Source organism: Phodopus roborovskii, unplaced genomic scaffold, assembly GCF_943737965.1.
Source record: "Phodopus roborovskii unplaced genomic scaffold, PHOROB, whole genome shotgun sequence".
Lineage (NCBI taxonomy): Eukaryota > Metazoa > Chordata > Mammalia > Rodentia > Cricetidae > Phodopus > Phodopus roborovskii.
The window spans coordinates 3,870,461-3,888,060 of record NW_026125546.1 but is presented as its reverse complement, the minus strand read 5'-3'; the positions used below and the strand labels follow the sequence as shown (position 1 = coordinate 3,888,060).

Below are 17,600 nucleotides of genomic sequence, written 5' to 3'. Positions count from 1 at the left end.
TTATTAGTCATTTGAGATTTTTTTTTCCTGGATAGATTCTCTATAGGAAAAATGTAACTGGCTTCTTCCAAAGGTTCAAGGCCAAATTGCCAGGTAGTGGGTCACAGGTAGTGCAAATATAGTAAATACATCCACACACCGGGATGGTACCCCTTTTTTCTTGCCAGCTACAAATGTGCTTCTGTGTGAGGCTTGAACATAGTTTTCTGTTCTGGAGGCCACTTTGCAAGAGCACCATTAAACCACATGCTATGCCCTGTATTCCCATAGGACATTGTCGTATTCTCATAGGCTATTGTAGATTTCTTTTATGGTACTTACATTTGCTTAGTTCTTTGATTGATGTCTGCCTACTTGTGTCCTGAGGACAGATCTCTTTGTTTGTTTTTTTTTCTAGCATAGCCAAATTCACAGTGCATTTTTTTTTTTTTTTTTTTTTTTTTTTGCATGTGGACATCTTCATGTGAAATCTTCAACCCAGAACAAGGGCTGGTGCTTAGGGAATGATGTTAAAGGCATCCTGTTTTCATTACTGGAGAAGTTGTATTCAGCTCTTGGATTATTGCACTCATTGCTTCATTCCCATGTGGATTAACTTGCCAGCTAAGAGGGTTCAGATATATCCGGTGTTACTTTCATATATAGTAAGCTGGGGATTCAAGGATTTCTGTTATCTGGTGTCATGGGTGGTGTTGAATATTACAAATATTGAGAGACAGAGACAGAACTGAGGATACTGCTTGCTAAATCAAAGTTGCCCATGAGGGTGAACAAACTTTTAAAAAGTATTGTGAGGAGGAGGAAAGAGAGAGACGTTTCTTCTATTTTATGTAACACCTGAACATTAAAAAAATATGGCAATTCTACTCTATGTTCAAAGTTTGAAGACAGGAAGGTAGGAGAGAATTTATGGTGTGAGGTTTCTGAGAAGTTTGGGAAATGAGGTCCAGAGAAAGTAGTAAGATTGCCTTTGGAGGGAAAAAACCCACTTCTATCCTGTTCTATAGTGAAAAGCGGGGAGGCCGGGCAGTTGCATTTGAGTTGTCAGGGTTTGAAGACATCTCCATTTGTAATTTGTATGCTATTTTCTTAGTAGATCAAGTTATAAGGAAATCTGGGAAGGATTAGATGCTAGGAAAAAGACATTTGGGATAATAATTCTAGAACAAAGGAAAGATGTTAGGAAGACAAATGCTGGGCCACCTAGAGGGACCAGCTAACCTTTCCTGCTGACTTTTGATATAGTACCAGTCTTGTCCTGAGTGTACCATAGCAGCAGTGTAGTCCTTGTCACATTGCATTCAGCTGCTCGGGAGCAGGCACTGAGGCCGGGCCTCGGTTCCCTTCGGATTAGTGCCCCTCCCAGCATAAGTGGATGCTATGCCCAAATGCAAGGAACTTGAAGTTTTGGCAGTAGAGGTACAGCAATGGTAGGATGCAGAATTATCTGGAGGGGATGGGCTGACAATAAAGAACTGGACGAAGAGAATGTGGGGAAGAGTGTACTGCTTCTGGCACTGTTATAGCAAATAGCAAGCAAGACACAAAGACAGAAGGTTATGTAGGAGAATTGGGCATGTAAATTGGTGATTGCCAGAGACCAAACAGCTTCAGTAATGGCTCAGTCTAAGCTTGGCACTGAGTAGAAGTCAGAGGGGAGGGAAAGTTAAAGGGGAGGGAATGAAATCCCAAGTCTGAGAGAGCAGGGCAATTGGTTAGCTGCATTTGTTAGACACCCAAAAGAATGGCAGGCATTTATGTACTGAAGAAAAATGTAATTCAGGTGTTGGAATCTACAGAAGCTGAAAGGGAAATAAATATATTCAGGCACGGCATTAGATGGAAAAGCTGAAAAAACCCAGCCCTAAAGAACCAGGGATGCTCTTTTTATTTATTTTTTTCCCAAGGGAATTAGGGAGTAGTTGGGAGCCGCAATAGGGAGTCAGATATTATGAAAAAGAACACCCAGCTCCATATACTGAAGGCCAGAGCTAAGCATCCTACATCTGTTGTTTGAGCTTAGAACAGAGCAAAGCTAGTTTGGTCGCCATGGTGACCAACGCCATGTCTCCGGGCTCATTAATCCTGTGTTCCAAACTAAGCACTTAGCAATAGCTTCTGAATAAATGCAACAAGGTTCTGCATACTGAAAAGGGCACATTCATGTTAAGCAGGGGAAAAAGGTTTTCAATTTCATTCATTAAACCTGGGTAAATAATTTAATATCTTTGTGTGCCAGTCCTCCAAGCTAATGAATAAGGATAAATGCTTAATGGAAAAAGCTTCCTTAATAAAGTTAACAGCATCAGCTCTACACATAAAAGAAATTGATGTTACCAGTATATATGCACACGAAGGGGGAAAATAGGAAGGAAAATAAACGTATATTAAGCATGTACAGCGTAGGTATGTCAGGTACTTTAGAATAAAACATCTCATTGAATCCTTTGACAACCGTGTGACGTGCACATCATTCTCCTCATCTTAGAGATGAGAAATCAGAAACTCTGAGAAGTTAAAGAAGGTCCACGTAGCCCATCTCGTCTGAGCAGGCTCAGTGCTGTTTGCTTCAAGTCCACACTGGTCCTACTGTGGTTTGCTGCAAACTGGATGACTCTTCTCCTTTGGAGACAGTAGACTGATCAGAGATTTGTAAAAAATTCTGTGCTCTCTTGACACTGGCTTGAAAAGAGTCAAACACCATGAAGTATTCTGGAAGGCTCTTCTTGCGTTTGAGAAGGCAGTTGGTTGTGTAAGTGTACCTAACTAGAAGACATGAAAGAACACCTGGTGCTTCTATCACTCTCCCAAAGCAATAGTTTGTCCCCAGTTTATCATTTCTCAGCATACCGGAGAGCTAGTTTAGCAGACTCCTCTGAGGAAGAACAATTTTGCCCATTTGGGTTTTCTGATTTTCTGCAACAATGCGAGCGAGTGGAGGTGAGTGAATGAAGGATTTATATTAAAAACCCATCCATTCATTTCCCTTAAAATTAAACTCTGTAATTAAAAGTATCACTTTGATTGATTTCCTCCAGCAAGAAGGAATTGCAAAATGCTAACTAACAGAAACAGCTGGGTGCAAGGCAAACCTCTGGCCTCCAGGGGAGGCGATGCTACAATGTACTAAGCAACAGAAACAGCCTGTCTAGATGCAAAGCTCCCAGGTCTGAACTAACCTGTTACTCAGTTCCTTTTATTCTTTAAAAATCCAATCACTAATTAGTTTGTCTTTAACTAGAAGACTATTCCAGTCTATGTTCTCAAACACAGATTGGGAGATGCTATCCACAGTAGTCTCCAGCATTTTCAGAGGTCCTGTGAGAGCCCACCCACCATCATGCCGGCTTTCCTTCTCCACCTGGCTCTCTTGCCTTTTAGTTTCCCTTCAAAAGTCACCGGCAGTGTCCTCTCTAAGCTTTCAGCCTTGGTGTGTTATCTTTGTCTTATAGCTAGAAGCTTCTAGAACAGGAAATTAAAGGATGACATTTCCTTGAGTTCTGAACTACTTTACTTTTCCCCCATCAACAACTTCTATTATTTTTTTTCCCTCTTGCTTAAAGGAGCCTGGATCTCATTATCCTGTGAACATTTTAAACACCATTTAGCAAAAAGATATCAGATTTGGAAATAGCAAGGCAGTGTTTTCATTGTAACCTCTGCAAGTAATGGCTTACAGAAGATAATCTAAACAATTCCACCAGGGCTCAAGGGCTCAGACTTGGAAGTAACGCTTAAACCAACAAGATCCTGAGGCTCTCTTCTCAGATTTCTATTAATCTAAGTGAGAAAACTCACAAGGAGGGAAAACGGCTAAAGCATCAGGCGCGTGCCAGCTCCTAATACATTTCTACTCATTGGAAAGCCCTTGGGAACTGAAGGAGAGCAGACACTTGCCTTTTCTGAGACAAAAGCATTTCCCCAGCATCAAGAGGAGATCTTAGCCAACATCACCGAGAAAAACCCTGATCACAGAATCCCTGGCCTTTTTTCACTGTGGATTTAGGAGTTGGGTAGCCAGCCCCTGACACACACCCGCTCCCAGCCTTTCTCCAGTTAAAGGGCCAGACTTAGCTAAGAAGCAGCATGGTCGAAGTAAATCTGCTCTCTATAAGCAAGGTGGAATTAATGTAGATGAGGTAGAGGCAGTCTTGGGAAAAGGCAGGCTGGACTTCATAGTAACTGTGGGAAACCCAAGTTTGTTGGCACATATCTGCAATGCAGCTCTTGGGGGACTGAGACATGAGGATGGCAAATTCTAGAACAGGCTGGGCTATGCAGCTCAGCTTTGCCTTTAAAAAAAGAGTTGCCATCTATGGTGCTTTGTTGCACCCCTGGACTTTTAGCCATGCTCTCCTTCACCTTTGCAACTATCTCTCTCATGAGGTTAGCTGTATTATCTCCACTTACAGACTTCAAACCGAGCTGTAGACTAATAAAACTCTGTTGTGGTACTAGATTGACCTCAATGCTGAGGACCTTTGCTGCCCAGTAGGTGGTGCTGTCTCATCTTTGCCAGTGAGAGTTTGAGGTAAGGTAAACCAGTCTTGGGACTGACTGTCCTGAGCTTTGCAGTCATCCTGTTCAGAGAAAGTTTGTCTCCATTATGACCTTTAACATCAATCAGTGAACTCAAATTCTCTTTCTGATGAGGGAAAAGCACAGTTCTTTAGCACTTGCTCCTTTGCTAACATTTCTACTTGGTTCTGGGAGGGGCATGCTCTGCCTTGATTGTGACAAGCTAAACTCAGAATTCATTCCTAAGAATGTATGTTCTGCAGTAAGGTTTCCTGAGTTAAAAATCTTGACTCTTATTCACTAGTTGCATAAAACCAGGGCCTTGAATCTTAGCCCTCGCCTGTTAAATGGAGGCATTGTTAATAGGCCATGAGACTCAGAGTATTGCAGGTAATGGTTAAAACACATACAGGGAGCTCTGGGCATAACAGCTGCAACATCCCCCCAACTGTATTAGCAGAAGGTATTTCTCCAGCTCCTCTGCCTAGCTGAGCCTGGTATCACCTGTCTGTAATCCCAGGTACTCAGCAACCTGGGGCAGCAGGACTGCAAATTCAAGATCACTTTGATGTACAATGTGAGTGAGTTTAAGGTCAGTTTGGGCAGCACAGTGAAACCTTGTCTGAAAATAAAAAGTGAAAAAAGGCTGGATGTAGCTCAGTTATAGAGTGCTTGCTAGCATGATGCCCCAGGTTTAGCTCCAGTAACACACACACACACACACACACACACACACACACACACAGAGAGAGAGAGAGAGACAGAGAGAGAGACAGAGAGCACAAAATGATCACAAAATAAACAAAATTGTATCCCCTGATAAAGGAAGAAGTGTATATTTTTTTGTTTATTCAAATGCATAGCTATTCTAAAAAAACTTCCCTTGGATTAACCTTTTTTTTTTTTCAGTTGAATGACAATAATAGCATCATTTTCTACAGAAAAACACCATTGAAATAGTTTCAAGTACAGATATGGTCTCTCTTCATGCTCAACAAGATTAATGCAAGACTGCATAGTAACAGTCCCCTTCCCCCTAGTCTGAGCTATTTACTCCTATCCATGGTTACTTTACTAAATTTTAATAAGCGGTTTTTGGAATTAAAAAGATAAAAGAAAATGAAGTAAACGTCAGCTGGCTGAGTTCAGGCGATGCACGCATCTTGTTTTCCAGCCATACATCTCGAAAGATATCTTTTCTTTCAGGTTCAGTAACTTTAAAATAAACAAAATGATAAATAAACATGGGCTGTTTGAAAAACATCTGCCTCCCAGGGGATGAGAAGCAATATTGTGAGGAGCTGGCAGATAAGCTTTGATATGAAAAAGATTTGCTTCAGGAGACACAGCGAACTGGTTTGTTATCTCTGCTTCCTGTTTTCGGCATGGCTGAAGAGAACAAACCACAGTCATTCTGCAGCATGAAGGTTTCTCTGAAAACAGGCAATGGTGGAGGAATCCAGTACAAGCACTGAGCTGAGCTGGTTTGAGCTGTTTTGTGACTCCTTTGCTCACCTCTTTCTCTTCCTGGCAGTGAAGCACAGTGTGTCCCTACAAATTGTCCTGTCTGAGCACAAATATGGATGTGGCCATGCAGTCCCAAGGCACAATACCATCTAATGGTCTTTGCTTGAGATTCCCTTAATCATCACTCTGTCTTTCCAGTGTCTGCTCATGGACCACACTAACCTCCTTTCCGTTTCTGCATTCTTGTCTACTCTGGACTTGATACATGAATGGACTCACACAATCAGTGATCTCTCATTGGCTTCATTCACTCAGCATAGCATTTCTTGAAACAGTGCAGCAAAACAAGACTACATCCGCATTCCATTGCCTTTTATCAGAGAAAAATATCCCGTGCTGTGGAAGAAACAAAGTTATCCTATAGGGGTAGGTAGCAATGCCCAGCAGAGGGAGCCATAGAGATGACTGAATGGACATTACTATAACCTCTAGGAATCTCAGGAAGAACTCCATGGAGATATAAAGTGAGACCCTCCTAATTCCATAAATAGATCAAAATAAGATCCAGATACAGCAAGTATGAAGCACCCACCCCCTTTAAAAAAAAAGGCTAGGTTATAATTAATCTGGATAGTTCTAGAATCTTGAAGTAGTAGACTATTGTAATTCAAAGACAAAGAAAACACCAACAAAACAACCTACAAGAAAAGAATTGACTAAAGTCCTCATCACTTACTTAGGAGAAATGAAACTAAAATGTCTAAAAAAATATCCCATTAGGATGGCATATGCTTTTATCTTAAATGCAGAGCTCATACAAATTCAAGTGGTTCATAAATTTCTATGTACAAACAAGACTATTTTGACCATTAATCCAAGAATTAATGGTTAATAACTATAAAATGTCTAGCTAAATAAATTTAAATTTTTAGGAAATGAGTTTTTCTTTTACCTTCCCAATTAGCATGAAATTTAAAATTGCAACATACTGATAAGTGAAATAGGTTCTGCACCAATGGGATAAATGTGAATATCATTCTTAAAAAGGCTGAACACATCAGATGTCACTGCTTTATAATGCTGTTTTCAGGCATTTATTCCAAGGAAGCAATATTAAAATTTGCACCCACTTATTAGTCATAGTGTTAGTTATAAGATCAAAATTTTGCAAAGAGAACCTCGTATGCCCAGTCGTCCAGTAGTAAGGCACATTTGCTGCAAGGAATATTATTTCATTATTTTTAAATGATGTTTAATGTCCTAGTTTAAAGGCATAGAAACAATTATGACAAGAGATACAAAAAAGAATATAAGTACTATACCACATCTAACTTACTCATTATGTAGCGGAACATGTTACAATACAATGAGCTATCATTGTGCACATACCAGAGTGATTGCCATGAACTGGACTCAAAGTGTCATTGCTGATGAAGGTGTGAGAACCCCCACACATGAATTGTTGACATGTAAGCTGGTCTAGCACCATCACTTGACTCCATTTAATGAAACTGAAGATATGTATATTTAGTAGTGCAGCTGCCCCATTCATAGGAATAGAAGCAGAGAAATTCCTGCCCATGAGTACTTGCATGCAAGAACATGCAAGAATGTCCAGAGCAGCAGTGTTTGGAATAGTTCAAAATGGGAGATGTCTCTCACTATTAGCAAGGACAAACTGTTGACAACTTGTGCTGAGAGACAGAACCAGCAAAAAGAACAGAGTAGCAAACATTACCACAGAATGTTGAGTGAGGGAAGTAAAACAGAACAATATGTTCTTATGCTTCTTGTGTTCAAACTTAGAAAAGAAAACCAAACCATCTGGCTTAGAGTTCTATCCACAAGTGGTTAGACTAGATAAAAAGAAATGGAAAGACTTCCCTATCTGAGTGGGTTTATGAAGCAGCTATAGTCATCTCTGGCTGGATGAAGTTCTAATCCAGCAGAGAGTAGAGGATAGAGAGCTCCTTTACATTAAGAAATGTTTGATTTCACACCAAGGCATGGTAATTCATACCTTTAATCCTAGCACTCAGGAGGCAGAGGTAGGTTGGTCTCTGTGAGTTAGAGGCCAGCCTGGGCTATATTAATGAGTGCCTGTCGAGGGGGGGGTGGAAGGAGAGAGAGGTATTTGTATTTTTTGAATTGGGGTATGATTACAAAAGTGTTGAAGCTGTGCAGTTAAATTTTTGTGTATCAAGATGCATCTCTTACATTATAAGCTTGGGTGCCATCCATCATGCAGAAGCATGCAGTCTCTAATACTTCAGCTGGTGACTGTGCTTGGAAACAGTTACTGAAGATGCTGTCCCTGGAGTAACAATGATGCCACTCTGGAGTGGGATGAGTCCTTTGCAGTATGGGTAGCATCCTTCTTTAATGAAGATACAGACAATACCACATGGAGCAGACGTCAAGACTGACATGACACTTCTACAAGTAAAGGACCACCAAGGCTCACCAGCCATCACTAGAAGCTGAGATGGATTCTCTTTTCAGAGCCTCCAGAGAGAACTGGCCCTGTAGTTACCTTAAGGCCACACTGTTGTCTCCTTTGTTGCAGGAAGATTCACTTATTTCCTATTAAGTTTTATTATGGAAGTGGTTGAAAACTAATATGTTGTACCTTCCTGTTAAAAAGTAGCTGTAGAAATTCCACAATGTTGTACTTCTGGGGTCTAATTTCTTAGAGAAATCAAAAGAATCTAAAATTTTAAAAAAAGCATTGTATATTCTTTTGGAAAGTTATTGCCAGAGACACAATTCAAGTATAAAGATGAGAAGTTCTAGCTCACAAAAGGCAACTCTACCATGAATTCAGTTATCTCAAGAGCTCAAGGGTCAACAGTAAATGTCCAAGTCCATTAAAACTCAAAGGCAGTGTTCACCCTAAGCTGGCCTGTAAAAATTTCATCCTGAATCTTGATTCTCATTCTTGCTGGAAAATCTCTAGCAGCTGAGGTGACCCTGCACACGGCTTCCTTCCAGGAAGACATTTGTACTTATTCCATTTCAGTCAAGAGCAGATACCTGACTAGAAAGAAGACCTCACTCAGAACCCTTCCGGGTCAAAACAGATGACCCAGCAAAGATGGCTTTGATTATAGTTCTGCCTCCTGCAAGGCAAAAGAGCCCAGTGTCTGCCGAGCCACACACTTGGAGAAACCTCACTGGATTCCTAAACCAGACACTGAGCCTAATCGTGTGAGAATTCCCTTCTTCAATATGTTCTGAATAATCAGGGGTTGCTGTAAATAAAGCCAAGAAGGAGCTATTGATGTGGGAAAGCCATTTTTAAATTTATAAAATGCAACGTCATTTCCACTACATTGGGTTTTCATATAGCAAACAATATAAAATTTCCTGCAGAAAAATAATAATGAGATGGAATAGAATTGTAATAAGGGATTTTTTTTTCAAGCCTGCCTGTCTGCTTGCAAATTTCTGCTTGCAAGCTCACTAGCTTGGTGTACTTTGTGCAAAAACCCAAGGATGATTTTCTCCAACTGTAAAATTAGGGTCAAAACTGCATCCACTGCAGAGTTCCTGGGAAAATTCCATGAGGCAATGTACGAAATGCATTTAGGTTACAATATTGTAGTGGTTCAATTCCAAATTAATTTTAGTTGTGGAAGTAACAATAACACTATGGCCAGTAATAATAACAACAATACTAGTCTTTTCAGATTTATAGTTGAAGTACCTATGGAAATTTCTAGTGGAATTATTTATCATGCTAGCAGCCCCTAGGGGTCATTTGGTCCACCCCTTTAAATTAAACAAAGAAAGAAATTTCTAGTTTCTTAGGATAATCATTCTAAGACTTAATATTTCCTATCAGGAAAAATACAATTCAAATTGGTTTCTTGGTCTGCCAAGTAAGTGGGTTACATGAAATCATTTCTAAGGCACAGTCCATGCACAACCAGTTGTCTACAAATGTTTTTGTCAACCATAGTCTATGTTTCTTCCTTTCCATGACTATTTCTATAATGCTAACTTCTATACTTCTCAATGCAAACTATGACCTTTAGGCTGTTTTCACACTAAAGATTGTTAGTGTGTGTGTTTGTGTGTGCCTGTGCGTGTGCGTGTGTTCATTACATTCCAAAGACATATCTCCCATAAAGCTATGACCTCAGCCTAACTACTGGGAAATTTTCACTTCATCATAGTCTGTTTGCACCAAACTTTAGATTCAGCTGCTTTGAAAGAGATAAAAAACCCCACTATTTTGTAAAACACTTAGAACAATTTTTAAGGACTAGAGAGATGGTTCAGTGGTTAAGAACACTTGTTGCATTTGCAGAAGACATGGGTTCAGCACCAGGATCCACATTGGAAGGCTCAAAAGCATATGTAACTCCAGTTCAAGGGACTTCTGTATGTATATCATTCATACAGAGACAGTCGAGCACACATATACTGATGAGCAAAAATTTCAATTAAAAATCCCATAAATTTTAATGTCTGTGGCATTAGCTACAATATTTAAAAATATAGCCCTTATTTTAAAATTTAAAATATATTTATTTATCTATTATTATTTGTGTGTATTTGAATATGTGCATGGAACCCACAGGACCCTTTGTGGAATTTGAACCCACCATATGGATCTCAGATATTCAACTCAAGTAGTCAGAATTTGGTGGCAAGCTCCTTTACCTATTGCCAACCTTGAACTTCAAAAAAAATTCCAAAATATTATACTTTAACAGTGTTTGGCACCTTAGCGGTATAAAACATTTTGTTATACACATCACTCACGTCCAAATCCACCTGGAGATGAAAAGCTGGAGTCCAGCTCGAGGCTTTGGGAAAGAACGTTAGCTCCTTTTCCGGGATACATTTGTTGGTACTTGGGAAGACAGCAGTGTTGGCTTAAGGAGTTACTTACACTAAGGCTAGGAATGGCCCTTTATGCTTGGGTGGGAGTCCACACACATGAAAGAAGTACAGACACAGACATGTGTTTAAATAGTCTGCTTCCATTTTCCTTCACAGGTGCAAACGTGAACATGAAAACCAACAACCAGGATGAGGAGACACCCTTGCACACGGCTGCCCACTTCGGCCTCTCAGAGCTGGCAGCCTTCTACGTGGAGAACGGGGCCATCGTGGATAGCATGAATGCCCACATGGAGACCCCACTGGCCATTGCCACTTACTGGGCCCTACGCTACAAGGAGCAGGAGTACAGCAGGGAGCACCACCTCATCTGCCGCATGCTGCTGGACAACAACGCTGAGGTCAACGCCCGTGATGATGACTTCAAGTCCCCTCTGCACAAGGCTGCCTGGAATTGCGACCACGTGCTCATGCACATGATGCTGGAGGCAGGTGCTGAGGCCAACCTCATGGATATCAACGGCTGTGCAGCCATCCAGTACGTGCTGAAGGTCACATCTGTGCGCCCTTCTGCACGGCCCGAGATCTGCTACCAGCTGCTGCTGAACTACGGGGCTGCACGGATCTATCCCCCACAGTTCCACAAGGTGAGGCTGCCTTCCGGGGTCTACCCCAAACAGAGGTGTGCTCTCCAGTGTCCCGGTGATTCCAATAACCATGTCTGACCTCTATACGACCTCCCCATCCACCTTTACATCTGTTTGAAATTTGGGCAGAAACTAGAAAGTGAAGTGAGTGCATGAGGGACAAGCAATTGTTCCTACTCAATGTCTGGTCTAAAGACTGCACAACCTGCTTTGGAATGAGTTAGTTTACAGCCAAGAAAGATCTGCACAGTCTTCCAACTTGACAAAAGCTAACAATAATGTCACCTAACATGTAGGGGCCAATAATGACTTGTAAAGAGTTCAATAGATTGTTATAAGCATTTTGTATTTGCTAATTTGATTCCTTCAATAATTCTATAAGGGATGCATTTTCCCTGTTCTCCAGCAGAGGAAACTAAGGTAGCATGTCATGTCTGAGCTTATGCAGTGGTGGGATTAGGACCTGACCTTAGATAATTTGATTCAAGGATTTATTCACATAATGTCATACAGCATGACCTCTTTTCTGAACAATACTAATTAATAATCTCTAATGGGCTGGCAGAGACCAGATGCTAATGATGTTGATATGACCAAGACAAGGTACCTACTCAAGTAGTTTAGAGTCTATTGGGAAAGAAAAACACAGAGAGAGGTCATTTTAATATGCACAGTTCATGATGAAGTAAAGGAATGCAGGCGATGCCAGCATCAGGTTAATGATATTCATTAATTTGCTAGTCAAAATGAATTTAGCAATTAAAACAAACCAGAAGACACTGCAATTCTAAAACTTTAAAGATGTCAAGAAACTTGAGTAATAGTCTATCTAAATGGGGTGGGGCCACTACCTCCCATATATACATACATACATACACACACACACACACACACACACACACACACACATTTCAGGGCATCTGTAGGCACTTAACATCTACAAATTTTCTATAATTTTACCTTTCCTTTCTTACTTCTACTTTGACATCTATAGCTCATTCATTTTAGATTTAGACATTCCATTCATAACAGGGACAAAATAAAAGTGAAAAAGGAGTTGGAATCACACTTTGGTCCTGCTAATTCCATAAGGGAGTGATTGAATAAATTATTTGTTCCCCAAGCCTAAGTTTCCATGTCTGTGAAGTGGGAATTCTTGGCTTAAATTCATTGGCAACAGTATCTGAACATAGTTCTTTACAAGAAGATTTATACCTGCTTAGTGCACCACACATACCTAAAGGATGGGACCAGGAATTTCTTACTCTTTTTCTTGAGATGCTTTCCGTCCTGGCAGACTGGTACTCCATTTCTTACCATCACCATCTCTCTGTATTGATAAACATTTCTCCTTATATCCCACCCACACCCCACCAGGCTCTTCTTACTACTTACAGTAGAATTCTAAAAATCCAGCAAATTGTCTCCTCAACACAGCTCACTTTAGAAAGTGTATTTTTGATGGGCTGGGGAGCAATTAAAGCACTTGTTGCTCTCACATGGTGATTCTTCCAGGGTTAACAGTAAGCACACAGTCTTGAGTTCCAGGGATACTGGCTGCACCATCCAAGTTTCTTACTTGGTTTTGTTTGCTCCTTAAGCTTCCTGTGGTCTGGCTGATTGCTAAGGAGATTTAACATAGCCTTGACTATTGCTGCCTGGATGCTATTGTCAACAGTTTTATCACTACCCCTCAGATGTTTGTGAGACCGGGAAAGTGGAAGAAAAACTATTTAATTTACTATGCAGATGCCTGAAAGTGATTTAGAACGCTATACTACAGCCAGACTCTCCTAAGAGAAAGTCATCTTTACGACAGGCAAACGACTGACTCATTTATCCAGAAGATAAAGTGATGCGTTCTCTCCTGGACGGGGAATTCGGTTTCCTTATTTAAAAGAGCAAGGTCACAGCTGCAGGTGCTGTCTTCCCAATGCAGAGTGGATGGAGAGAGGGTGCACTTCACTGCAAGCCACAGTATAAATTACATAAGTGAGATGGTGAGGGGTGGGGAGAAAGATAGGGTCTGCGATTGCTTCCCAGGGTACAAAAGGACGTTTGATTTTTTTTTTTTTCCTCTTCTAGCATAATTCAAAAGGAAGCAACACCCCGGGGAGCCAACATTGAGATTTCTTGTAGGGCAAGAAATAAATTTTTTTTTCCTAGGGAAGGGAACGATAATGTGAGGATTTGGGGGAGGTAAGGGTGATCTCTGCCATTGAAAAATGTTGTGTGTGAAGCCTATTGCTCAAGGTTCCCTTGATAGCAAGTGGGGATTTTTTTTGTGTGTGTGTGTACAAAAATATAGAGCTATATAATATTCAAGTATCTTTAGGATAGTTTCTTACTGAAGTGTCTTACAAGTGGCCTTTGAAAATGTTGGGAGAACATCTTTAATGTGTGTGTGTGTGTGTGGGTGTGTGTGTGTGTGCGCGCACCTGTGTGTGCTTGTGAAGACACTATTTAACATTATTCATGCATGGATTTTTTGTCGTTAATATCTAGAGTTGGGGGTATTTTCCTGATACAGCCATAGCATATGTTGACTTCTGTGTTGTAGATGTCCCTGTTGTGGCTTGTTTCAGGCTCCAGGGATCCAAGGTACAAATGGAACAGATGTGGTGACCTTGTGGCCCACCCCTCCTTTCTGTAATATCTGTTGCACAAGGCCCTACTCATTTACACAGCATCTGCTTGTTCCTGAGCTCACCAGAGCCGAATTTCATTACAAGCTATTTAGCAAAGAACTTCTGTGTTCATTGGTTCATGTTTTCATGAGGCAAGTTCTGGTAAAATACCATCTCAGCCCCTAGACTGTGTTTTCCTCTCTGCTATTCTGTTCAGCTGAGAGACGGAGGGGACTGAATTGGCTTACTGAACCTTGGACCCAAAGAACATGTAAGATCTTTGTGATATTTGTTCATGGGGGGGGGTGGCAAGACCCCAGAAACAAGCTCAGCTCCTAGAGAAAGATCTGCAGTGAGAGGGCAGAAAATTCATTTCAGAGTAGAGCTTCAGAAGTTCCACGTGGCTGATAGTTAAACAGTGTCTGTAATCAGCCTTCCACAGTGAACATGGCTTTCTGATCTCCAGTTGTTTGTCACCCTTTCTTATTTTTAATGGGTTCTTTATACACAAGGGAATATTACCTATGGGGCTGCTAAAACCCTAAATGCTACAACACAGAATGTGTCAAAGGTGAAATCTGACGCACACATTTTACAGTTCACCCAAAATGGTGGAAGAGCTTTGGTGGGCACGGAAGCTTATGTGGAGGGGTGTGTGTGTGTGTGTGTGTGTGTGTGTGTGTGTGTGTGTGTTAAGGGCGAGGAATCAACATGGAGAGGAGTCTGGGCAAGAAAGATGGGTGTTCCAAATTGTGCCATCTGCAGACTTCACACAAGTCTTCCTACGGGCAGCAGAGACAGTGTAGAAGGCTCTATGTGAAACTATACTGAGACTAACCAAGAGATTCCCTTCCTCTCATTCTTCCTCAGCCAACTGGCAGGGAGGTGATGCATGACTGCACACACACACACACACACACACACACACACACACACACACACACAGAGAGAGAGAGAGAGAGAGAGAGAGATGGTCCACACACTCCACAGATCTTTATACTGTCCACAACATGTCCTCTATGAGATTTGAACTGACTAACTCTAGTTCACACAGCTCTCTGGTGTGGGATTAATTCAGTTTTTATATTTAAATCCCCCCCCATTCTATCTTTACTTTTGGTATTTGGGGGGCAGGGCACAGTGTGTATCCCAGGTTGGCCTTAGACTCCAGTCCTGCTTCAGCCTCCTCAGAACTGTGATTATAGGCATGCACTGGTTTGTGAGAACTATGACTCATATGCACACACTAAGGGACAGAATTCTCCATTTTCTCTGCAGGTGATCCAGGCTTGCCACTCTTGTCCCAAAGCGATTGAAGTTGTGGTCAACGCCTATGAGCACATCAGATGGAACATTAAGTGGAGAAGGGCCATCCCTGATGACGACCTGGAGGTAACCACTCTCTTGCTGTGCTCTTCACTACCGAGAGCTACTCTACTGATTCTCTAGATGTGCACTCAGTCCTCTAACTTAAAACACTGGTTTTGAGGATGCTTTCCAAGCTTTCTCAAATACCATGAAACGAAGGATATAAACTTTAAGTATGAGAGTGCAAATCTCTATCTCCGTGTGTCTGTCAAGTATGGGATATTAAGGAGTCTCTTGGGGGGGTTCTTTGAGAGAAGTTTGAGTAAATATATGAAGGTGGCAGGTTTATTTTCCATCAATTTAAATGAATTAAGTGATAATATCTGGTATTGCTCACTCAGGATTGTTGTTTTTCCAGGAAAGTACAGTATTTGTGAGGTATTTCACTCACTTTTAACTGACTAAGCAGGAAGCACTGTTTCAGAGTCTGCAGTGAGCCACATGCAAAGCCCTTAGGAGAGCCATGTCCTCACTAGTGGGCTGAGAGGGCTGGCTCCATCTGTAAACTAGCCCCTCCCACAGAGCATCCTGTTTTGGTTTTAGAAGTCAAGGTTGTGTCTAATACATGAAAGGTACGAGGCACAAAGTTCCTTGAGCTTAGAGGCACAAAGTTCCTTGAGCTTAGAGGCTAATAGCTTAGTTGTATGATCTTATTCTGCTAATTATTAGCTCTTTTACCTTGTAAAGTTACTTGCCTGCTGAGTACCACTAGTCGATGTTACCAGATGCACAAAGAATATGCAATAATATTGAGTTAAATTAAAATTGCCATTTTGGTTTAATGGTCTGGGCAGTTAAGCATGGTAGCCCATATCATGTCCTGGATTATAAATGCATTTCCCCTACCCTTACCAGCATTATCATGCCTCACTTCCTGACCTTTCTATTTTCATTTTGTGCTCAATTTTGTTCACTTTCAGAGATTCTAGGGAGCTCGCTATTCTTGTGTGTAAAGGAGAGACACATGCATCATTGTAGATTTTTTATCTATGTAAGCTATAGAGTCTTCCTCAAATTAACCTATCTTGTCTTGCTTTCCAGAAACACTGGGATTTTTACCACTCTCTCTTCAAGGTGTGCTGCAACACTCCCAGGACCCTCATGCATTTAGCGAGATGTGCTATTCGAAGAACATTGCATGAAAGATGCCACAATGCAATTCCTATGCTGTCCCTCCCATTGCCTTTGAAGAAGTACTTGCTTTTGGAGCCAGAGGGAATCATTTATTAAGTCTTAGGATACAACAGTTCCCACTCTTAGATGCTTAAGTGGACTCGCTGGGTAGACACAGTTTGCATACATAAAATGGTACTTGGGTTGATTATAACACTTTAGGGATTCCAAAACACTTTACAAAAACCATGTCATTAATCCTAGAGTAGAATGTTGAGGGAAAATAAGCAAGGAAAGTTAAGGAATTTTCAAAGACATGACTGCTTTTAGAAGGCAGACACTGACATAGCAGTAATAGCTCTTATAAGTGACAGATTTTATTAGGTACCCCTTGTATTTTGTAAAACTTCCACATATGATCTCATATAAAAGGGACCTACATTTTCTTACAACCCAATCTCATTCTCTACATTGTCAGTATTAGGTTTACATGACTGTTTAGTTTGCAATGTAGCAGGTTTTGTGAGTGGCTTCTTAAGCTTGCTGTCTCCCTCCAATGACCAGCAAGCAGATGTTGCTGTTACTAGTTTTAGAAATGCCTCCTCCCCAAACCAAGGTCATCCAGGAGTGCAATGGGAACAAGATCTCTGAGTCAAGATAGAAATGGGAAGGAGAGAGCAGTTCACTTAATAGTCTAGGAATAGACATTTCAACACACTCACTGAGCCGGACACTGGAGACCACACATGAGCTCCCCAGGGTCATATCTTTAACAGAGGGTCCAGACATACAAGCAGGTGACTGCAGTATGAAGTTGTCGGGGTAAGAGTACAGGTGCAGATTCATAGTTAGTGCCTACCGTTTGGAAGTGTGCTTTTGACTTGAAGTGTGTGATTTCTTTTTTCATCTGAACCATGAAGACAAAGCATGCAGAGTTATGTAGAGGGACCTGCTACTAGTAGAGCAAATGCCTTTGAGTTTCTCCTAATAATCAAGACAGGTTTTATTT

General features: G+C 41.1%; 1 protein-coding gene across 1 annotated transcript in view; it reads left to right on the top strand.

Annotated features, from left to right (window-relative positions):
- Nucleotides 1–17,210, top strand: part of Asb4 (ankyrin repeat and SOCS box containing 4) — a 33,880-nt gene extending 16,670 nt beyond the window's left edge. Inside the window, exons 3-5 of the mRNA XM_051177169.1 lie at nucleotides 10,993–11,483; nucleotides 15,389–15,502; nucleotides 16,520–17,210. Coding sequence (XP_051033126.1) covers nucleotides 10,993–11,483; nucleotides 15,389–15,502; nucleotides 16,520–16,708 — 794 coding nt within the window. The 3' untranslated portion in view covers nucleotides 16,709–17,210. The remainder of the gene's footprint in view (nucleotides 1–10,992; nucleotides 11,484–15,388; nucleotides 15,503–16,519) is intronic.
- The last annotated feature ends 390 nt before the right edge of the window (nucleotides 17,211–17,600 follow it).